General features: G+C 42.4%; 1 protein-coding gene across 1 annotated transcript in view; it reads right to left on the bottom strand.

The window, feature by feature from the left end:
* The window catches only part of LOC122808571 (alanine--tRNA ligase, cytoplasmic-like), an 859,981-nt gene that overhangs the window by 464,072 nt on the left and 372,964 nt on the right, over positions 1 to 22,945 (bottom strand). The window contains exon 8 of the mRNA XM_044079527.1: positions 5,249 to 5,393. Within this exon, the coding sequence (XP_043935462.1) occupies positions 5,249 to 5,393 (145 nt within the window). The remainder of the gene's footprint in view (positions 1 to 5,248; positions 5,394 to 22,945) is intronic.

Here is a 22,945-nt window from a genome sequence, read left to right as displayed (position 1 = left end):
GGGACATGCAAGTATGCCTCTTTTAGGTCTAATGTCACCAGCCAAGCATTCTTGTCCAGCATGGGCAGAAGCTGCTGCAGTGTCAGCATTTTGAATTTTGGAATGTCCAGGTATGTGTTCAAAATTGATAAATCCAGTATTTGCCGCCAGGCCTTGTCCTTTCTGGGTGCCAAAAACAGTCTTGAGTAAAATCCTTGTCCTTTTTCCTGTTCTGGTACTGGCTGAATGGCCCCCATATCCATGAGGGACGTAACCTGTTTCTGTGCCTCTGCCCATTGATTTTTGGGTAGATCTGGCCAACCGTTTGCCATTGGCAGAGTGTGGAAATGGAATCTGTATCCCTGTGATACTATGTTTAGTACCCACTTGTCCTGGGTTATTAACTGCCAATTTTGAGCAAAAAGTGCTAATTTTCCCCCTAAGGGTGCTGCCAAAAGATAAGTGCTTGGGGCAGGCAGAGGGAAGTCATTGGGATTGTTTTCTGCAGGTTTGCGCTTTATCTCCTCCAGATTTGGAGGTAGAAGCGCCCCAATGCTTTGACCTGTATGAATCTTGCGCCTGGTATCTGGAACCCTTAGGGCGTCTGGATTTGCCCCTTTGAGCTCTGCCTGACACAGGAAAGGACCAATTTTTTGTAGGCCAGTGTCTACTGAATCTTGGTGGCTGCACCTGTAAGAAGTCTTTAACAGTTTGCATATACTTAGCTTTGTCTTCCATTTTCTTTAAAACCTCTTCTGCCTTAATACCAAACAGAGTATCATGCTGTAAAGGTGCATCTAGCAATTTAGCTTTAACACGATCAGGCAAATTTAGTTCCTTTAGCCAGGCATGCCTCCTAATCACAGATCCAGTAAATGCGGCCCTGCAGAAGGCCTCCAAGGAGTCAAAACCACATTGTAAAGTATGCTTTCCAACCTGTTCAGCTGCATGCAATAATTCCTGCAATTCTTTATTTTCTGCACATTCAGAAACCAACATCATTTTCTGTTTCAGCAATCCCATAACATGTTGTTGATACTTAGGCATATGAAATTGACAGTTTAGGGCTCTGATTTACAAGGTTGCAGATGTATAAACCTTTTTCCCCCATCTGTCCAGTGCCCTTGAATCTCTCAACGCAAGTTTAAATATATGCTCTTTCATCCATTCATATTATAGAACTGTCAGTGTGTTTTGAACTTGATTTCTTTAAATGCTGATTGATTTAACTAATTAGATTAAGCTTTAATTAATTGCTTTGCTATTTAAACTAAGTCAGTGGGAGTTATTGTTATCTGAAGAAGCGTGGTTGTATCCACGCGAAAGCGCTTATCAACCCACTTGTTCTGTTAAATAAAAAGTTTATTTTAATATAACGCTATTATTTTTACTGGACTTTTTGGCTGAAAAGTAAATCTACAATTTGGTGTATCGTGGAGAGATCAGTTTCTGTTTTCACTTATTTTGCCCTTGAATCTCTGTCAGAGGGGGTAGGATTTTTTGCTGTTGAGGCCTTAACTCCCTTTGGACCCTGTGAAATAGTTTCAGGATCAGCAGCAGGGTTTCTAAATAAAAATTTATGCGAGTCAGGGACCCCGTAATATCTGTCAAGCTTACTGGGAGCAGGAGGTAAGGAGACAGGGGTCATGCTAGACTCCAAAAACACATCATCCACAATGTCTAAAACAGGGGGAATGGCTAAAGGCCTGTGCTGAGGGAGAAGGAAATCCCTGAGCCCCTTTTTTGATTCTGAGAAGTCTTGACTCTCCCAGTGAAAATGTTCCCTTCAAAGCATGCAAGGTTTCCCCAAATGAATAGTCTTCAGGAGGACAAGCAGATGGTATAGACTCCTCTGCACAGAATCCTCATAGGGAGGAATAGATAATTCCTGATCAGAAGAGGAATCAAAAGAAATAGAAACCTGATCTGAAGATTCATAATCAGTGTCTTGCCTATGCCACTTATCTGGAGGGGGATGGGTACCCCTGATCAAAGTAATAAGGTCTTCAGCCATTTTGATCATCTGTTTTTTAGGCATAGAGGCCTGTGCATGTGGCTCATGTGTCGGTTTTTTAGTTTTAGAAGTTGCTTTTGTCTTTGGTTTTGCAGCTGTCGTCGGTTTGATATACAAATGTTGAGGTCTGAATACACCCTCAGAAGCCAGTGCCTGCTCAGCGGCTCCGGACCCATCCGAGGGAGATACATCCGTCGGCCCAATACCTTGAGTTTATTGCGGCATGCCGGACTCCGCATGGGTGTCGGTAGAGGCCTGCGACTCGAAGGTAGCGGATATCAGGGGCTGCGAAAGCACCTTACTGAGTACCGGCGAACCGGCGACTGGCTTAGGAGAAGCTTCGTCGTCGGTTTTAGACCTCGACTGTTTTTCTCTGTCCTTTTCTTTGCGTTTTTTATGTACTCCGGTAGTCGGATAGCAATCCGACGACATTTCTGGGTAGTTAAATCTGTTTCCAAAATACTTTGAGGCAAAAATATACCAATGCTTAATAGTGCGTTGGTTAAATCTAGCACAAAACCAGCAGCCAGGCACGTTGTGATCAGGGCCTAGGCAAGGAATACAGTATAAATGGAAATCCTTATGAGCTATTTGCTTACCACAAGTAATACAATTATTAACTTTTTCTGACATCGGTATGGAGCAAGAAAAAAGTTTCCCCAATGGGGTACATCTATTTAGTGAAGTGTTCTGAAACTCAAACTCGAATATTTCAGTAGTCAGCCAACCGGCACTTGCGAAATGCTTCTGCTTCGGGCACCGCGCGGCAAGAAAGACTGAAGAAAATGGCGTAGGCTGCATGTTTTTTACCTCTGACGACCTGACATCATGGAAGAGGAGACAGCAACCGACGCAGGACCCAAGACTTTGGAATTCAGGCCAACTGAGGGCAACCTGCCAGCAGATTACCCAAATGTAATGACTGCAACAGTGAAACACGAAGAACATCAGGGGGTGGAAGGAGGGAGTGAATACTGCAACAGTGAAGAGAAGGACATCTACTATTATAGTAAGACTTTACACAACTGTACTATGTCCTTCCATTTCACTTTTGCAGTATTCAATAAAATGGGGAGAGTAAAAATGTTCAGGAAGAAGAGGGAGAGGAGGAAGAATCACCACAGCTCGATAAGAAGCCATGAAGGATGACCCTAGCAAAATTAGCCCTAGCTCTGGAAATTTCATTCAACTTGTATTGCTTCGTAAATGTATGCACAGAAGTCCAGGTAGCTGCCTCAAGAACAGCTTTAGTATTCAAACCCTTGAAATAAGCACCAGAAAATGCCACAGCTCTAGCAGACTGAGCCTTAACAGAAGCAGGAAGACTCTTACCATAAAAGGAATAACAAAAAGAAATGGCCTTAGAAATCCAAGAAGAAATAGTTTGCTTGGACACAGCCAACCCTAAGGACCTAGGTTGAAAGGAAACAAAGAGCTGATCAGATTTATGAAAAGTCTTAGTTTTATCCAAATAAAATCGGAGTTGTCTACAGACTGTGTGTGTGTGCAGCACCTTCTCATTGGCAGATTGTGGAGAAGGAAAAAAGTGGGCAAATGAATAGACAGATTAAGAGACAACTCATTCACCACCATGGGCATAAAAAGAAGGACTAGTACAAACGGACATCCTCTTCTTATGAGACAGCAAAAAAGGAGGACAAGCCATAAGGGCTTGAAGCTCAGACACCTGTCTGGCAGAAGTAAGGGCTAATAAAAGTACCTTGGGTCAATTTTTCTAAAACAAAATTACGATCCCAGGGAGGAGGAACAGGCTTCCTAGGAGGCCTAATATGAAGGACGACTTTAAGGACTTGTTTAGCTTCAAATCTAGAAGCTGAAGGAGGTAATATAGGCAGACAAGCAAAAAAGTCTGACAAGCAACACAACGGGCATTTAGACAGACGATCAAGAGATGGCATTCGAACTGGTGGCAAAGAAGTTCTGAGGATGCTATGTTCGGACATCACCTTTATGCCCTACTCTATGTGAGGAGCATGCGACATACAGAGTACCGTAAAGCAATCTAAAGGTTAACTGGCCAGATGTTGGGCCACCTTTGGCAGGGGATCCGTATTGTAATGAATACTGCAACAGTGAAATGGAAGGACATCATCATGGGCTGAGCTGCAAAGATACATATGTTGAGGTAATAGTAAATCAGACTCTCAGGGAACTGGAAAGCAGGACGACGTTAATGGAGAGGCAGTGACCAGACAGTACAGCAGCTGTAGTAACAACTGCACCCATATGGACAAGAGACAAGCTAAAAGCACAGATATCTCAAGTCACTTTACAACTAAAAATAAAGAAATAAATGGAATTCAAGCTAAATCACCAACACACACAAACTGCCTGCAGACTGGCGTCTGATTTTAAGACTCTGCACACTGGCATGAACTCAAAAATATGGCACTTATCAGAAGGCTGTCGAATGAAGTCTCATTTTTGGTCAATATACAAGGTAACCTCAAAAATGCTATTTCTAATCATTTTTAAATTCACGGAACATTTTAACTTTTTACATTTTTACTTTATTTAACCCTTCCTTATAACATCACTTGTTAATTTGCCGTCTCTCCTTCCTGGACCAAATATTAGGTTTATCAGGTCCTTTTGTTTTTAGTTATTATGCTCTCCAAAGGTCAATATAGTACTATGGGAAGTTTACTAGACAACTGACGCTCTCTCCAACAAGTAGTGTCCTTAAGAAAAATAGGATGTTGTGTTCAGAACTGAGACTACAAAGACTACTTCAACCACAGAGACATCCTTGTCTTGAGGTCCTGGAAAGGACTGGCAGGCATCCATGGACCAAAGCAGGTCTGTACATCACATACAAGGAGTGTAACGGGCACATATGGGCAACAAAAGTTACTGAGGAAAGCTAACCTCTGCACACGAGATATGCAGAAAACACACTGCTGCATATCACTGCAACACTTACTTAACGTTCTGGTCTGTTGCAGTTGGACTAGAACACTTACATTGGTTTCTTTACAATTAAATCGACTAATTTGTCAGAGTGATGCACAGATGGTTACGCATTGTATCTGAAGTATCGCCACCTATTTTCCTTTACTTAATTGAAGACCTTAACAAAAGAGGTGGCCGGGACAAACATCTCATTCCAGGAAGGAGAATCCATATAACAAATCCACTCCTATATAGAATACTTAGATCTAAGCTGGCAAAAATGCATAGGAATTTTACAACCCTCACCACAAATTACTGTACTAACAAGTAAATGAACTGTACCGTAGTTGCCCTTGTCATCAGATGTATAGTTGTACTTCAGCAAATCATCAGTCACTGCAACACCTTTGGCTTGTAGTTCTTCGATAGCATAAATGTCTAGCATGATGTGATCTTCATCTTCAGATCCTCTTCCTTGAGATTTTATCTGTTGTAAAAGAAAGAAAAGAAATAACTAAAGGAAAGTAACCAAGTAGCTGAAGGACTACAACTAAATACGGAATACAATTTTCATTTTTTTTAATCTTCCACTGCAAACAACAAATATGCCTGCATGTTACCAAACCACTATTGACAGTTACTAACAGTATATCCTTAGACTTACATTTCTGTAACCACCAGCTGAACACGAAAATTATCCAATGAGACTAGTGTTATGTACCACTTAAAATAAGAAAACTGCAGTGACCTTTCCAAGACACACCATCAGCCTCAGAAAGACCTTCAAATCTCAAAAAAGAACTAGTAGGCAAGTATGGAAATACAGTAATTGTGACAGTGTATAAAAAAAAGAATACCAAAAGTAGTACTCAAGAGGGACTGAAGCCTTGGCCAAATTATGGAGTGTCACTTCCACAGCACTACTTGCACACATTCATGAGTAAGCCAGATCTCCAGAAAATGACTCAAGATGAAGCTTAGTCAGTCCACCAGAACAATAGTTTACTCTGGAATGTGAACCATCAAAACTGGGGCATGGGGTGGTCTACTCCCAGACACATCTCATTAAAGAAGGGATGATCCTGACCATGTTCAGTTATGGCACTACCACTTGAATATCATGACCTCAGAGGTTCAGGTTTTTAAAGAAAGGTTGCAAAAACAGAATCCATTCTTGGCCTTCGGCTAGTGTGAAAACACTTTTAACTTTGCACTTAGGCACTCCAAAAGTGGGCTTTGCAATCCTCCAGGGAAGATTCCTGCAGGAGTTACCTCACAAGAAAAGGGGGCAAGGAGAAAATACAGTTGTGTACACATACCATAAAATGTAGATGTTTGAGTGTATTCACTGTTGCAGTCATTACATTTGGGTAATCTGCTGACAGGTTGCCCTCAGTCGGCCTGATTAACAAAGTCTTGGGTCCAGCGTCGGTTGCTGTCCCTTCTTCCATGACTTCAGGTCGTCAGGGGTATAAAACATGCAGCAGACCTCATTACCTCAGTTTTTCTTGCCCCAGATGTCAGGTGCCCCCCGAATGGGGAGCAAAATATAATGTTAAATTACAGCAATATACCTCCAATCAAAAGCAAATACACCAAAAAGGCTTTTAAGCATAGGAACAGAAAGTAGAGGTATAGTCAGAGAAAAAACAGGGGGCTGGAGGGAGGGTAACCAGGACTGCAACAGTGAATACACTCGAACATCTACATTTATGGTAAGTGTACACAACTGTACTATGTTCTTCGTATTTCACTGTTGCAGTCATTACATTTGGGTAGATTCCCAAAGCCATGGTTGGGAGGATGGATTTATACATCATTAGGACCAGCTATAAGGCCGTGCAAGACAGCAGTGGCAAAGCCAGCTCTGGATTTAGAGAAAATTGGTAAATGGTAATGCTTGGTGAAAGTATGAACTGAACTCCAGGTAGCAGCTTCTAGAATATCCCTGGTAGGAACACCTCTGAGAAAGGCTGTAGATGTAGATGCAGCCCTGGTGGAATGAGTTCTGATCCCCTGGGGGATAGGCTTTCCATGAAGCTTGTAGCAGAAATGAATGCAATGGCTTATCTATTTAGAAATGGTTTGTTTTGAAATACCATTTCCCTCTGCCCCTGCAGCAAATGCCACTAGCAGTTGTTCAGATTTTCTTCGAGTTTTAGTTCTGTCCAAGTAAAATCTCAGTTGTCTGTGCACATCCAATGAAGGCAGAATCCATTCCCCTTTGTTCTGTGGATTGGGAAAGAAAGTTGGAAAATGAATGGAATGATTAAGAGCCACACTGGATACCACCTTGGGCATGAAGGATGGATTGGTCCTGAGTGACACCCTGTCCACATGAAAAATGATGAAAGGCTCCACTGCCATAAGGGCCTGTAACTCAGATATCCTTCTAGCTGAAGTAATTGCCAGAAGGAAGGCTGTTTTCCAAGAAAGAAATTTTAAGTCTGCAGTAGCAGCTGGCTCAAAAGGAGGCAGAGTGAGTTTTTCCAATACAATGTTAAGGTCCCAGGCAGGGGTTGGAGCTCTCACGTTCTTGGCCCCTCTGAGGTACTGCTTGAGAAGAGGGGAGGTTTTGTGTTATAATGAGCTGAAATGGCTGAGGCGTGGATTTTAATGGAGGAAAAAGACAGGCCCCTGTGAAGCATCTCAGTTAAATATTGTAAAATCTGAGGTAAACTGGGCGCTGCTGTGCTCATTCCTTGAGACTGATTCCAAGCACAGAATCTTTTCCATTTCTCAGCATAAGATTTTCTAGTACTAGGTCTTCTCGCCTCCAATATGACATCCATCACAGGTTTGCTGAGGGATGTTAAGGATGAATTTAAGTGATTAGCCAAGCTGCAAGGTTCACTGTAGGGAGCTGAGGGTGCAAAATCTGGTTCTCCTGCTGTGACAGTAAGGAAGGTGTCTGAGGCAAGTGCCATGGGGATATTAAAGACACACTGCGCAGGAGCGGGTACCAGTGTTGGTGTGGCCAGTCTGGAGCAATTAAAATAATTTGTGGTCTGTCGTTTGACTTTTAGCAGAACTTTGGAGAGCAGAGGCAGAGGGGGAAAGGCGTAGATTGATAAGTTTTACCAGCTGAAGGACAGAGCATCCACTTTCCAGGCTTTTTTGTGTGGAGTTCTTGTGCAAAACATGCCCAACTGGTAGTTCTGGGGGGAGGCTCCCCCATTTGCTTGTCAATATGTTAAAAATCCGTGGTTCCAGTTTCCATTCGTGTGGGTCCATGAGATTTCTGCTTAGATCGACTGCCAGAATATTCAGCTTGCCTGGCAGGAATTGAGCTTGTAGTTGTACTTAGCTCAAGGCTATGTTCCACAATGCCATGGCTAGTCTGCAGAGGGGGGTAGGAATGTGTACCCCCCTGCTTGTTTATGTACCACATAACCGTGGTGTTGCCAGTCTTTACCATTAGTTGTCCTGGATGAAGGTAGTCCTTGAAGGCTGTCAGAGCATTCCGTACAGTTAGCATTTCTTTTTGATTGATATGTAGGTGCATTTGATTTCGGCTCCATTTGCCCTGAATGCACTTCCCTGCCAGATGAGCCCCCCCATGCATAGTCTGATGCGTCTGTAGTCAGGGTTTGGGTGGAAGGGGGTGGTGTGAATGGCAGTCCTCTGCCCACCATAGGAACTCTAGGCGTAGACAAGGTATGATAGGAATCATTGTTTCCTGTGACAATGTTGACTCCATAAACTTTTTAAGTACCACTGAAGTTTCCTCATATGCAGCCTTACATATGGAATTAGAAGAATGCAGGAGGCCATGAACCCCAAGGCTTGCAGTATTTGTCTTGCAGATAGCAGGGTTTTTGTGGTCACCTGTTTGAAGTAAGTCACCAAATTAATTTGCTTTTCTGGCATGAGGAAAGCCATCTGGGCAGTTGTATTCAAGCTTGCACTCAGGAATGTAATTTTTTGAGAGGGTACCAGTTGTGATTTCTTTTCATTTATGGTGTACCCTAGACAAGTTAGAACCCTTTTTGCAAATGCCAGATGTTGTAAAAGTATAGCCTGGTTTTCTGCCTGAATTAGACAATCGTCCATGTATGGATATATTTGAATATTTCTTTGCCTGCAAAATGCAATTACTGGAGCCAGGCATTTTATGAATACCCAGGGCGCAGTAGACAAGCCAAAGGGCAGTGCAGAGAACTGATAATGCAAGTAGCCTGCTTTGAAGCGTAGGTTTCTTCTGCAAGATCCCCTGATTGGGATATGCAGGTAAGCTTCTTTTAAATCCAGAGTTGCCAACCAGGCATCCTTGTTTAGCATAGGAAGCAACTGGTGAAGAGTCAGCATCTTGAATTTTGGAATGTCCAGAAAGGTGTTTAGAGTAGACAGGTCCAGTATTGGACATCATGATTTGTCTTTTCTGGGTACCAGGAAAAGTCTGGAATAGAAACCTTGTCCCTTTTCCTCTTCTGGTACTGGTTGAATAGCCCCCATGTTTAAGAGGGAAAGTACTTGTTTCTGAGCCTCTGCCCACTGATTTGGGGGCAGGTCTGGCCACCCGTTTGGAGTTGGCAACGTGTGGAAATGAAATCTGTATCCCTGGGACACTACATTTAAAACCCATTTGTCCTGGGTTATGAGTTATCAGTTTTTTGCAAGAACAATTCCCCCCCCCCCCAAAGGGGCAGCTGAGAGGTAAGTGCTTGGTAATTTTAAAGGAAAGTCATTGAGACTGTTTACCATAGGGTGCTGTCTTATTTCCAGATTTGGAAGTGGAAGCACCCCATTGCTTAGTTCTGAGAGTCCCTTGGGACTGAAACCTGGTGATCTTGGTGTGTCTGGGTTTGGCATGAGTGGATCTGAAAGGAGCTGGAAAAGAACAGTTCTTAGTAGGCCAGTGCCTACTAAATCTTGGAGATTGCACTTTAAGAAATCTTTCACAGTTTGCATAAATTTAGCTTTATCTTCCATCTTTTTTAGAACTTCTTCAGCCTTATTGCCAAACAGACGGTCCTGATGCAAAGGAGCTTCCAACAATTTTGCTTTAACATGATCAGGCAGACATTGCTCCTTAAGCCAAGCATGCCTTCTAAGCACAGACCCAGTAACAGCAGCCCTGCAAGAGGCCTCTAAAGAATTAAAACCACATTGCAAAGGATGTTTTCCAACTTGTTCAGTTAAATGCAATAAATCCTGTAAATCTATTTTCCACACAGTCAGAAATCAACATAATTTTCTGTTTAAGCAGTCCCGTGATATGTTATTGATATTTTAGCATAAGAAATTGACAGTTTAAAGCCCTGATTGCCAGGGTTGCAGAAGTATAAACCTTTTTACCCCATCTGTCCAGCGCTCTGGAGTCTCCATCAGAAGGGGTAGGATTTTTAGCAGTAGAAGCCTTAATGCCCTTGGGCCACTGAGAAATGGTTTCTGGGTCCGCAACAGGATTTTTGAAAAGGAACTTGTGGGACTCAGGAACTCTGTAGTATCTGTCAGGTTTACTAGGAGCCGGACGCAGGGAATCAGGGGCCATACTGGATTCCGAAAACATATCATCAACAATGTCTAGTACAGGAGGTATAGCCAAAGGGCTATGCTGAGGCAGAAGGAGGAAATCCCTAAGCCTCTTTTTGGATTCAGAAAATTCCTGAATTTCCCAGTGGAAATGCTCCCTTAAAGTATGTAAAGTCTCCCCAAAAGAAAAGTCCTTAGGGGGGGAATCCTCTGCATCAGAATCCTCATAAGTAGGTATGGACAAATCCAGGTCATTAGAAGAGTCAGAAGAAACAGAGTCCTGTTCAGACGATTCACAGTCAAGCTCAGGCCTAGGCTTCTTAGAAGGGGGGGGGTTGACTACCCCTGATTAGGGTAATTAAATCTTCAGCCATTTTGATCATTTGTTTTTTAGGCTTAGGGGCCTGAACAAGTGCCCTGGGCATCTTTTTCTAGACATAGATCGAGATTTAGGCCTTAGTATAGAAGGTGGAATCAGTTTAATATGCAAGTCTGTAGGCCTGAATACACCCTCGAAAGCCAGTGCCTACACAGCGGCTCCAGACCCATCCAAGGTAGAGACATCTGCGGATTCCATAGGTGAAGCATCTCGCGGCATACTGGACTCCGAATGGGTCTCAGTAGAGGCCTGCGAATCAGAAGTAGCGGGTATCAGGGGCTGTGAAAGCGTCTCACTGAGTACCGGCGAACTGACGACTGGCTTAGGAGAAGCGTCGTCGGCAGTTTTGGACCTCAACAGCCTGTCTCTGTCTGTTTCTTTACATTCTTTCAGTATTCCGGTAGTCGGATGGCTAACCGATGTCATTTCTGGATAATTAAACTGAGAACTGAAATATTTAGAGGCAAAAATGTACCGACGATGGATAATGCGCTGATTAAATAAAGCACAAAACCGACAGCAAGGTACGTCGTGGTCAGGGCCTAGGCAAGGAATACAGTACAAATGAAAATCTTTATGAGGCATTTGCTTCCCACAAGTAATGCAATTATTAACGTTTGCTGACATCGGTAAGGAGCAAGAAAAAGTTTCCCCAATGGGGTACTTAGCTTTAAGTTAAAGACTTCGGTTCTGAAACTCGAAAACGAAAATTTCAGGAGTTGGCCGACCGGCAGTTGCGAACTGTTTCTGCTTCGGGCACTGCATGGCAAGAAAGACTGAGGTAATGAAGTCGGCTGCATGTTTTATACCCCTGATGACCTGACGTCATGGAAGAAGGGACAACAACCGACGCAGGACCCAAGACTTTGTTAATCAGGCCGACTGAGGGCAACCTGCCAGCAGATTACCCAAATGTAATGACTGCAACAGTGAAACACGAAGAACATTTCCTTCTCTCCACGTTGAGGGCAGAGACATACTGCTCTAGGAGCAGAATGTCATACAGAAGCAGGTACCAGAGAAAAGGTGGCTCTGCAGCCATTAGCAGTTTATGGTCCACTGTAGGATGTGTATAGATTGTTGAGAAGCACTGTAAACACAGTCACCATTAAATGCCCAAGGTAAAAAAAAACTTCCTCCTTAGAATGCACCCCTGGATTACAGCTCCCCAAGTGCCTGTGTCATCTAAGAAGAGAGAAAGGAAAAGGACTGCAGAGTGCCCTGCACCATGCCTATAAAGGAAATTCACTCCATTAGAAGCTGGTCAACTTCAGGTGAAAATGAACCTCGGTTAGCATTTGTAACCATAATAATAGGACAGTGGGAATTCCTGGGAAGTGAACATTAGTAAAATGGGGAAGGGTTTTCCACTATCACAGCTAACTTTTCAAGGAATACCCAGGGAACAGCTGAAAGGCTTATGCAGTAACAATCTGATGAGAAGACTGCTTACATAAAACAAACCACAAAAAGCAAATTTGTGTTTCATAATTGAAAGTTACATATTTACTGCAACAGGTCTACATTATCACAGACAACTTTCTTCAACTTCTAGGGCTTAGTTGCAGACTTGCATCAGCTTGGCATTGAAAACTTTCCCAGGCACTAGCTTCTCCCTTTCTCTGATAATGCCCTGATCATGCCAGACTTCCCTGATTATTGAGTACACAGCTACAGAACTTACCATTAGCCTAACAGCTTATACAAGAATAAAGGCCTTTCCTCATTCGGAGAAGTGGGGTAGTGGGTAGTTATGTTTGTTGAATAGAATGTACCTGAATGATCTATATCTACAGTTATGCTCAAGTACAAATCCTTCATGCCTCACATGGAAAACCTGCTGCAGTATACAGACTTGGCCAGAAATGTAGAATGGTGACAGCAACACTTCCAGCAGCACCAAAAGATTATTTGTGCAACTGATAAGCTTAGGGACCACATGGTGTCAGAAGGCAGCAACTAAGCTTATACACAAGAAAACTGACTTGAACCTGGACAAGGGTTGCTCTTCAACCTCAAGGTCTAAGTCCCAAGCATAATCCCCTGGGTGGTCAAGAGAATCACACCCAAAATGGTTGCCCTGAAGAATTTAGAAAGTTTAGGAGTTTTATTTAGAAGTGTTTGCAAAGCTATTTTTATACCCCAAGCAAGCTGCAAAGAATTTTCCTCAGGCAGATGGCAAACATTGGTGTGATGTGGAAGAAAGAGGTAAAGGGGAGCATACATTTAGGTAGTGTAATGAGTCGGCAGAAATACTGGGCAAGAAAATGGGTATAACTAAGGAAATTATTCCTTTGAGCTGGGGCAAAGTATCAAAACAGCCTCGACATAAGTAAGGCCTTGTTAAGTTTAATTACGGTGGCTGCCAAAAAAAAAATTACTAAAGAATGAAAATCAAAGTCTATATCAACTATGTTTGAAGAACTGAATGTTGCAATAAAGAGAAAATGGAAATGGGAGCTTTAGGAAAAGGAATGAGCAAATTACATTGAAATAAATGGAAACTGTGGGAACAACACATTAAGAATAATGTTCTGGAGGAGGAGGAGTGAGGTTTATGGGAAGTTAGGAATTGAGCAATTTATGCAATGGTGGAGTAATGATGGTTATAAAAAAGAACACATGATATATAATGCATGTAACTGGAAACATATTAATATGCTCGGTTTTCTGTATGTTTGCCAATGTCTAAAGGTTGTCCAGAAAATGATCATTTCCTAGACACCACATCCATGTCATAATGTATTACAGAAGTATGCACGGAATCCCAAGTTAAAGATGCATAAATATCATCTACCCAAGCATTAGCAAAGAAGGCTTTAGAGGTTTCTAAAGCTCTACCAGAATCAGTTTCTGGAAGTAGATGAAGCAGATTCATGTCAAATAGTCCAATCCACATCGATCAAAAGTGAGTTCAACCAAAACAATCATCTTGAAAACACTTTTTGGCAAAACTCTGAGGTAATTTTTTTGCAGGGGGGCAAGCCCACTTGCCCCTCCCTGCAAATAGGGGACACCCACCCAAAACCTGTATATACCTACTCTGAGATTGCACAACAGTGGAGAAAAGGGAAAACTCCACTGTTGTCAAATGTGGTTTTGGCACAACTGTTTTGGTCAAATTTGTTTATACCTGAAATTGATTTGATCGATAAATAGGCTCCAAATGAAGCTGCATGCCATACTTTCCATAACAAAATCTGATGCAAGCAGCTACATTGCCAAGGTCAGTTTACTGAACTTCAGTTTCAGGTTGTTTTGTGCAAATGAAATAAACAGCCAATGATCCCTTCTGAAGCATTTGGTTCAATGCAAGTAGAATCTCAACAACTGCTTGTGAATGTCTAGACATATGAGACATTCCATTTTACTGGAATAACTCCAAAAAATGATGATTAGCTGATCAATTTAAATTATTATCGAAATTCACCTTCGGCATAAAGGATGACTTAACAGGAAGGCATCAACCCCTATATCACTAGGTGGGTTGCAAATTGGCTCACAGATAGAACCCACAGTGTGAAAGTAGAAGACTCCAAGTCAGACTGCTGACCAGTCACAAGTGGAGTCCCTCTGGAATTGGTCCTGGGTCCTCTCCAGTTTCGCATCTACTTCTCTGAAGTCCAGGCCAACATGGAGGGACTCTGGCTAACCAGGTTCACAGATGACTGCAAGCTGGGAGCCATTATTAACTCCCTAAGTGATGTAGACATCCTACAGAAAGGCCTCACTGAGACCAATGACTGGTGTTGAAACCATGGCCTTAAGCTTAATGCCAAAAAATATGTCGTCATCCTCTTTGGGAAAAACGCAGTTCCCACTAATTACCACACCGATGGGAGCCCACTGAACACTGAAGGCGTTATAAGAGATCTGGGGACACAGACTGACAGCAACTTCTCCTTCGACCACCACATTGTCACTGTGGTCAGAAAGTCCTTCTATGTGGCACATCTCATTACCAAGGGTTTTGCATCTAGGAAGAAAAAGGTCATCATCTCTCTCTACTCTTCCCTCATTAGGCCAGTCACAGAGTATAATGCCCCATTTGGCATGTACCTCACTAGACACATGCAACAGCTGGAGAGGCCACAAAAGTACCTCACGAAAAAGTTCCTAGGCCTTAAACACATGTCCTACATGGACAGACTCAAAAAAACTCCAACTATTCTCTGTCTCATATTGTCTACTAAGAGGTGATCTCTGCTTGACTTACAAAGCCATGTCTGACCCAGCTCTGTTAGAAATGCTACATCTATAGAAATCCCAATCCCTCCACACCACACACTCCAGAGACCTCAACCTCATTACCACAGTCAACAGAACATGCTGGATAGACAGGTTCATAACCCAGAGACTGCACATGTTCTGGAATAGATTTCCCATACATGTCATGCAGAGCACCTCACTGGCTCTCTTCAAGAGAAATCTTGAGGAGTGGATGGAAAATAGAAAGTTCACCCTGGGGATCACTCCAGTGGCTCTACTTAATACAGGCACTGGGAACTAATGTCGGGCGGCACGATGCCAGGGCACTTCTATGGTCTAGGTTTGTAAGGGCTCCAGGGCCATTAGCCTAATACACACCTATGAACTATAAAGAGTTACTCTTTTTTAAAACATGCATGCAAATATTGCACATCTAGCCAGCTATAATAACAAGTGTTGAGGTTGTTTTTAAAAATAAAGTAGTGCTTGCTTTAATTTGGAGGTCTATAGTCCATGCATCAGCTACTCTCTAAGAGAACCAATTAGGACACAAATCCATTATAATCTTCTACAGAGGTTGTCTGATGACTCTCTACTACATTTTGATAACCCCAACATTCAAATTTTCACATCTATGGATACCCTTGGTATAGTTCCACTGCACTCTTTCCAATTTACTCATGCTTGTTTTCTTATAAGGTTTCCATATTGTTTATTCTACACTCAAGTTTTGGTCTAATGTAATTAACAAACAATGACGTAATCATGTCTGATTTCCTAGAATTTATAACTCTTTACAAACTACAGTTGTATAACTATCATTAATCAATTGGTTGATAGGATTAGAAAAACTCAAAGCTGGATCTACCATATACAAAGGTCCTTAAATGAATCTACAGTTTCAAATCACCTTAGGCTGTATTAAGTAGTCACTTTTCAATCTATGCTTACCTTTTGATGTATTTATCCACATACTATTTTCCTGTACCTAAATGTTCAATTTAGTGAAGTTCTTTTGTAGACACTCCCCATCTGTTAACACATGCAAATCAGTTTACCCATTTCAAGTCATCAGCATATAGACTGTAGAGCACCTCAGAAAAAAAGACAGATCTGAAAGATACAATCTAAACAAGGACCTAGGACAGAGCTCTCCAGGAGACCCTGAGTGTAACCTAGAATTCCACATGCCCAGCTGCTGTATAATACTTGTTATGTCCTCTTTATAAGTCATGAAGCTATTAATCTTATCAAGAGTACATCAATACCTAGTTGCTATAACATTTACTGATCAGCATTTTGTATATGACCTTATCAAATCTAGTCAAGTCTAAAGAAACTGTATCACAATGCAATGTTTTACTTATAGCCATTATATTGTTATAGACCATGTTACAGCTAGTTATAGATCTATTTTTAGCATATGTATGTTGATACTTAGTTTCAAGTCCCAATCTAGCCAGTTCTAACAATTTATCCAGTATAACCTGCTTCATTATTTTTCCACAACATGACAGTCACTTATGAGTTTGTATGACTCTGGGTTTGTCCTACTCTCCTTTCCCTTAAAGATGAGTTTAGCAAGTGCATGTCTCCAATCTTCAGGAATCTTCCCACATTTAAATGATCTGGTAAATAAGAGATACAATGATACAATAAGTTTATGTCAAAGTGTTCTCAGGTGCTTATTACCAATTCCATCTACTCCGTGATTTCTTTGGGTCCAGTTAGTGTAGTTCTTCTTCAATAAAATTTACTTTGATTTCAGTATCTACAGTTACCTAGATGTTACTAGGACAACTTATCACACTGTTTATGGAGCCAAACTGTTTTGCGTAAAGCTTTGTAAATATATTTATAGCCTGTTATGTCTGAGTATTTTTTTTAGAAGCTATACATAGTTCAACAATGTGTGTGTCTTTATTCCTACCACATCCTAAGTATCTATAAAATGATTTTCTATTATGCTCAATATCTTTATACAAGTTTTCTTCAAATATTTTCTTAATCTTGTCTCACACTATGTTTAAATCTGTCTGTTCATTTCAGATTTGTAGTTCAACCTCCTTTTCCACTTCTTAAATCTTTTCATCTCTCACCTTAACCAAATATCTGGTTCTTACAGAAATATAAAACTCCAGATGATGTGTGCCTAGATCCTAATTTTATACATTTTTTTTATTTTTTGCATTCAAACAATTTCTTTTTCAAAACCTGTCACATTCCTTCTGCAGTTTCTTAACTTAATGCATCATTCCAATTAGTTTTACATAGTGACAGTTTTGTTTCCATACAATCTGTTACCAATAGTCTGTGCTTTAGTTTAGATTTCAGTTTGGCAGAATTGTCTCGCAACAATTTAAAATTTGTAACCTCATGATCATTGCAAATAAACTGTGGTAAAACCTGACATGAAGTAAAAATAAGTTATGTTCTTACCATAATGTTCCATCTGTGTTGTCGATCTTCATTCATTCTTGTTAAATGGGACTTGGTTCTGATCCTCAGAACCAGCTTGGCCATTATACAACTCACGCCAGCCAAAAAACTCTCAAGCTAAGACTATCCACAATGCCTCTCTCTCTATTACCTCAGATCAGGTTGCAGCCAAAGAAGAGAAAAAATAAAGTACAGTTTTGTACCTACCATAAATGTAGATGTTCGAAGATCCACATCGCTGCAGTCATAACATATGGGTAGTCCGCTGTCCCCGGTCGGCCCGAATACCAAAGTATTAGGCTGACGTCGGTCAAGGGTGCTCAGATCTGACGTCAGAACGTCAAGGTATTAAAGCGCATGACCGACGTCATTTCCTCAGTCTTTTCTTGCCCCAGATGCCAGAAGGCCCTAAAAATAAAGGCCACAGCCAAAAATAGAATAACTCCCTAAAACCATGCATAAAAAACAGCTACAACCCAAATCATGCCACCACTCCAAACTACAGAGGGGAAGGAGGGAGGGAAAATTGGACTGCAGCAATGTGGATCTTCGAACATCTACATTTATGGTAGGTACAAAACTGTACTATGTTCTTCATCTCACATTGCTGCAGTCATAACATATGGGTAGAATCCCAAAGCAGAGGTAAAGGGAGGCTGGCAAAATCATAAAGCATTGGGGGCTGCCAAAATGCCCTGTAAGATTGCAGTGGCAAATCCAGTCCTAGATTTGGAATAAAGAGGAAGATGGTAATGCTTAGAAAAAGTGTGCACTGAACTCCAAGTAGCTGCTTCCAAAATATCTTTAGTAGCTACCCCCCTTTAAAAAGCAGTAGAAGTGGCAGTAGCCCTAGTGGAGTGAGGCCTGATTCCAGCTGGAATCTCCTTACCATGATGAGAATAACAAAAAGCAATACAAAAGCCAATCCACTTAGAAATAGTTTGTTTTGAAACAGGTTTCCCCCGAGAACCCAAAGCAAAAGAAACAAACAACTGCTGAGACTGTCTGAACCCTTTAGTCTTGCTCAAATAATAACGCAACTGCCTGTGAATATCCAAAGTGTGCAAGATTTTCTCCCCTTTATTTTGGGGATCTGCATAAAAAGTAGGCAAATGAATAGATTGGTTCAAGGCCACATTTGAAACCACTTTAGGCATAAAAGTAGGATTAGTACGCAGAGATACCCTGTCCTTATGAAAAATTAGGAAGGGTTCAACTGCCATTAGAGCCTGTAATTCAGAAACCCTTCCAGCAGACGTAATGGCCAACAAAAAAGCAGTCTTCCAAGACAAAAACTTTAGCTCAGCCGTAGCTGCAGGTTCAAAAGGAGGTAAAGTAAGTTTTTCCAACACAAAATTGAGATCCCAAGCAGGAGTAGGAGCTCTACGTGGGGGTCTTATGTTCTTTGCCACTCTAAGGAATTGCTTAAACAAAGGATGAGATAATAATGGTGGATCACAGTCATAGTGAGCAGAAATGGCTGCAGCATGAACTTTTATAGAGGAGAAAGACAAACCCTTGTCCAATAATTCTGTAAGATATTGAAGAGAAACACTCAAATCAGGCCTGGAAACATCAAAGCTCTTTGCTTTGCTCCAAATAAAAAATCTCCTCCATTTATCAGCATAAACTTTCCTTGTATTAGGCCTCCTGGCCTCCAAAATAACATTCAAAACTTGTTGAGGAATCTGCGACCCTCCAGGGTCTAGAACAGAATATGCCAGGCTGTTAGAGGCAGGGACTGAATCCTGACATTGAAGAAATGATTGCCCTCCTGAGTCAAAAGGTGCGGAATCAAAGGCAAAGGGTAAGGAGGATCCCGTACTAAACTCCTTAGCAGAGGGTACCAGTGTTGTCGAGGCCAATCTGGAGCTATTAGAATCATGGAGGGCTTGTCCTGTCTGACCTTCAAGAGAACCTTTGGAAGAAGAGGCAGAGGCGGAAAGGCATAGACGTGAAGATTGCTCCAACTGAATGATAGAGCATCCACTTTCCAAGCTGTGGGATGAAACATCTTTGTGCAAAACTTTGGCACCTGGAAATTTAGTGGAGAAGCGAACAGATCTATGTCTGGAGTCCCCCATATCATTGTCAACTGTCGAAATACATGAGGATCCAATTTCCACTCGTGGGGATCCACTATCCGTCTGCTCAAAACATCTGCTAAGGAGTTCTGTGCTCCTGGCAGAAACCTTGCTTGAAGAGTGAGTTGCAAACTGAGAGCAGTCTCCCACAAAATCATAGCTTGTCTGCAAAGAGGGTACGAATGGGTTCCCCCTTGCTTGTTGATGTACCACATGACAGTTGTGTTGTCTGTTTGAATCAACACCTGCCCTGGGAGAAGTAAATGCTTGAAAGCCATCAATGCAAACTGGGCTGCTAACATTTCCTTCAAGTTGATATGTAAATGTTGAAGTCTGACAGGCCACGTGTCTTGAACCCATTTTCCATTGAGGTGTGCTCCCCAGGCCTTGTCCGAGGCATCCGTCGTTAAAATCTGACTTGCCTCTGGTCGGGTCACAGAGAGTCCCTTGTTTAGGTGACATTCCTGAGCCCACCACAAAAATTCCTTTTGAATGCAAGGTATTATCTGAATGACAGTGTCCAGATCTTGGCAGTGTTGTGTCCATACATTTTTGAGATACCATTGTAGCTTCCTCATATGCAGTTTGGCATTGGGAAGCACCAGAATACAAGATGCCATGAACCCCAAGGCTTGAAGGACTGTCCTTGCAGTCAGCCTGGACAGTAGAGACAATTGATGGAAGTAAAGTGTAAGATTCTTTTGCTTGTCCGGGGTCAAAAAGGCCATCTGGGAAGCTGTATTCAGTCTCACACCCAGAAAGCACATTTCCTGAGAGGGTACTAGACTGGACTTTGTTTCGTTCACAGAATACCCTAGGCACCTTAACACTGTCATAACATACTGTAGATGGTGAAGAAGCTCGAGCTTGTCTTGAGCCAGAATCAGGCAGTCGTCCAAATAAGGATAAATTTGTATTCCTCTTAACCTGAAGAAGGCTATTACTGCAGCCAAAACTTTTGTGAATACTCTGGGCGCAGTAGATAAGCCAAAGGGCAATGCAGAGAACTGATAATGTAAAGTCCCAGCCCGAAAACGCAGGAATCTCCTGCAACTGAGTCTGATAGGAACATGAAGATAAGCCTCTTTGAGATCCAGAGTTACCATCCAGTGATCTTTGCCCAACAGAGGCAGAAGTTGTTGCAACGTCAACATTTTGAATTTTGGAATGTCCAGATATGTGTTGAGGACAGATAGATCCAAGATTGGCCTCCAAGTGTTTCCTTTCTTTGGTACAAGAAAAAGGCGAGAGTAAAATCCGAGGCCCACTTCTGACAGAGGGACCTGCTGTATAGCCCCCATTTGAAGAAGTAAAGAAATCTGTTTGTGAGCCTCTGCCCTTTGCTGAGGAGGAACGTCTGGCATGCCTTTGAAAGGAGGCAATGTGTGGAAATAAAACTTGTAGCCTCGGTCTATAATGTCCAACACCCATTTGTCTTGGGTGACTAGAAACCAATTTTGCTTGAAGAGTGCCAACTTTCCTCCCAAAGGAGCTGCCAGGCAGGAAGGATCTGGCAGCTGGAAATGCAGGTCATTGGGCCTGTTTACGAAAGGACTGGTCCCTGCCCTCACCTGTAGATTGTGCTGGTGAACTCCATGGTCTGGGCCTGAAAGAACTATGAGCTCTGCCCCTACCACGTCTAGATCTACCCCTAGACTGCGAATCAGAAGAAGGGTAAGTCCAACCCTTAGCAGGCCAGTTCCTGCTGAACTTAGGGGGCTGCACCTGCAAAAAATCTTTAACAGTCTGCATAGACTTAGCCTTGTCTTCCATTTTTTTCAAGACAGACTCCACAGGAGAACCAAACAAAACTTCAGACTGCAAAGGAGCATCCAAAATCCTAGCTTTAACATGCTCTGATAAAAATTCTGATCCTTAAGCCAGGCGTGCCTGTGAAGAACTGAACCAGTGGCAGCCACCCTGGAAGAAGCCTGCAAAGCATCACTTTTTAGATTTTAACTGAGTAAGAAGAAAATTCTGGTATTTCAACATATGAAACTGGCAATTCAAAGCCCTCATTGCTAAAGTGGAAGAGGTATATACTTTCTTACCCCACCTTTCCAAAGCTCTAGCATCCTTATCCAAAGGAACTGGATTCTTTACAACAGAAGCCCTGACACCCTTAGGTCCCTGGCTAATAGTTTCTGGGTCGGCCCTAGGGCTCTTATACAGATATTTATGAGCCTCAGGCACTCTGTAATACCTATCTGGCTTCACTGGCGCAGGAGGCAAAGAATCTGGATTAAGGGAAGCCTCAGAGAAAACGTCTTGAACAACATCCAAAACAGGAGGTATAGCCAAGGGCCTATGCTGTGGTAAAAACAAAAATTCCCTAAGCCTCTTCCTGGAATCTGAGAAATCCTGACCTTCCCATTTAAAATGCTCCCTCATGGAATGCAGGGTTTCTGAAAAAGAAAAATCCTCTGGAGGAGAAGCAAAAGGAGTGGAATCCTCTGCGTCTGAATCAGAATAAGGAGGAAAATCCTGAATGCCTTCAGTCGAAGACTCTGAGTAATCTGAAGCCTGCTCCAAACTTTCCATTTCTGGCTCCACCCTAGGCCTCTTATCAGGAGGGGGCATAGAACCCCTGATTAAAGTAATTAAATCTTCTGCCATTTTAAGCATGTGTTTTTTAGGCACAGAACCTGCAGAACTAGGACTGACACCTGTGGAAGGCAAACCAGGCCTGCCTTTGGAAGGTACCTTAGAGACAGAAGGAGAAGGCCTAACCACCTTAGGCAAAGAAGGGAGAATAGTAACCTGAGAGGCCCCCTCAGCCTGACCTGACTCCTGGGAAACCACATCTTGCAAAACCAACGTCTCCCCCGGAGACTCAGTTGAAACTGCGGCCGGATCAACCGAATCCACAGTGGTGTCTAAAGAACCGGCGTCCGGAACGGACGAGTCATCCTGTTTGGACTTTAAAGATTTATCTTTGCGCTTCTTCGCGGTAGCGGGCGTCGGAGGATCCGACGGCATATTGTAATTACACCGCTTACCGAAGACAAGCCTAGCACAATCTAACCTACGTTTAATGGTGCGCTTATTAAATCTAGCACAAAAGCGACACCCTACTATGTCGTGCTCAGGTCCCAAACAAGGAATACAAAGAGAGTGGTAATCCCTATGCGGTATCTGTTTCCCACAAGAAATACAATTATTCACTTTTTCTGACATCCGGAAGTAACTGAGGCAAGAAAAAACAAAAATAATCCCCAACGGGGTACTTAGCCCAACTTGGTATCGGTCTGAAACTCAGAATACGAAAATTTCAGAACGCCGAACGGCACTTGCAAACGCTGCTTCTGCTTCGGACCATGCGGCAAAAAAGACTGAGGAAATGACGTCGGTCATGCGCTTTAATACCTTGACGTTCTGACGTCAGATCTGAGCGCCCTTGACCGACATCAGCCTCATACTTTGGTATTCGGGCCGACCGAGGACAGCGGACTA

Source organism: Protopterus annectens, chromosome 8.part0 (genome assembly GCF_019279795.1).
Source record: "Protopterus annectens isolate FY-2018-M chromosome 8.part0, PAN1.0, whole genome shotgun sequence".
NCBI classification, from domain to species: domain Eukaryota; kingdom Metazoa; phylum Chordata; order Ceratodontiformes; family Protopteridae; genus Protopterus; species Protopterus annectens.
Note: the sequence above shows the minus strand (reverse complement) of the source record. Positions and strands in the feature narration are given on the sequence as shown.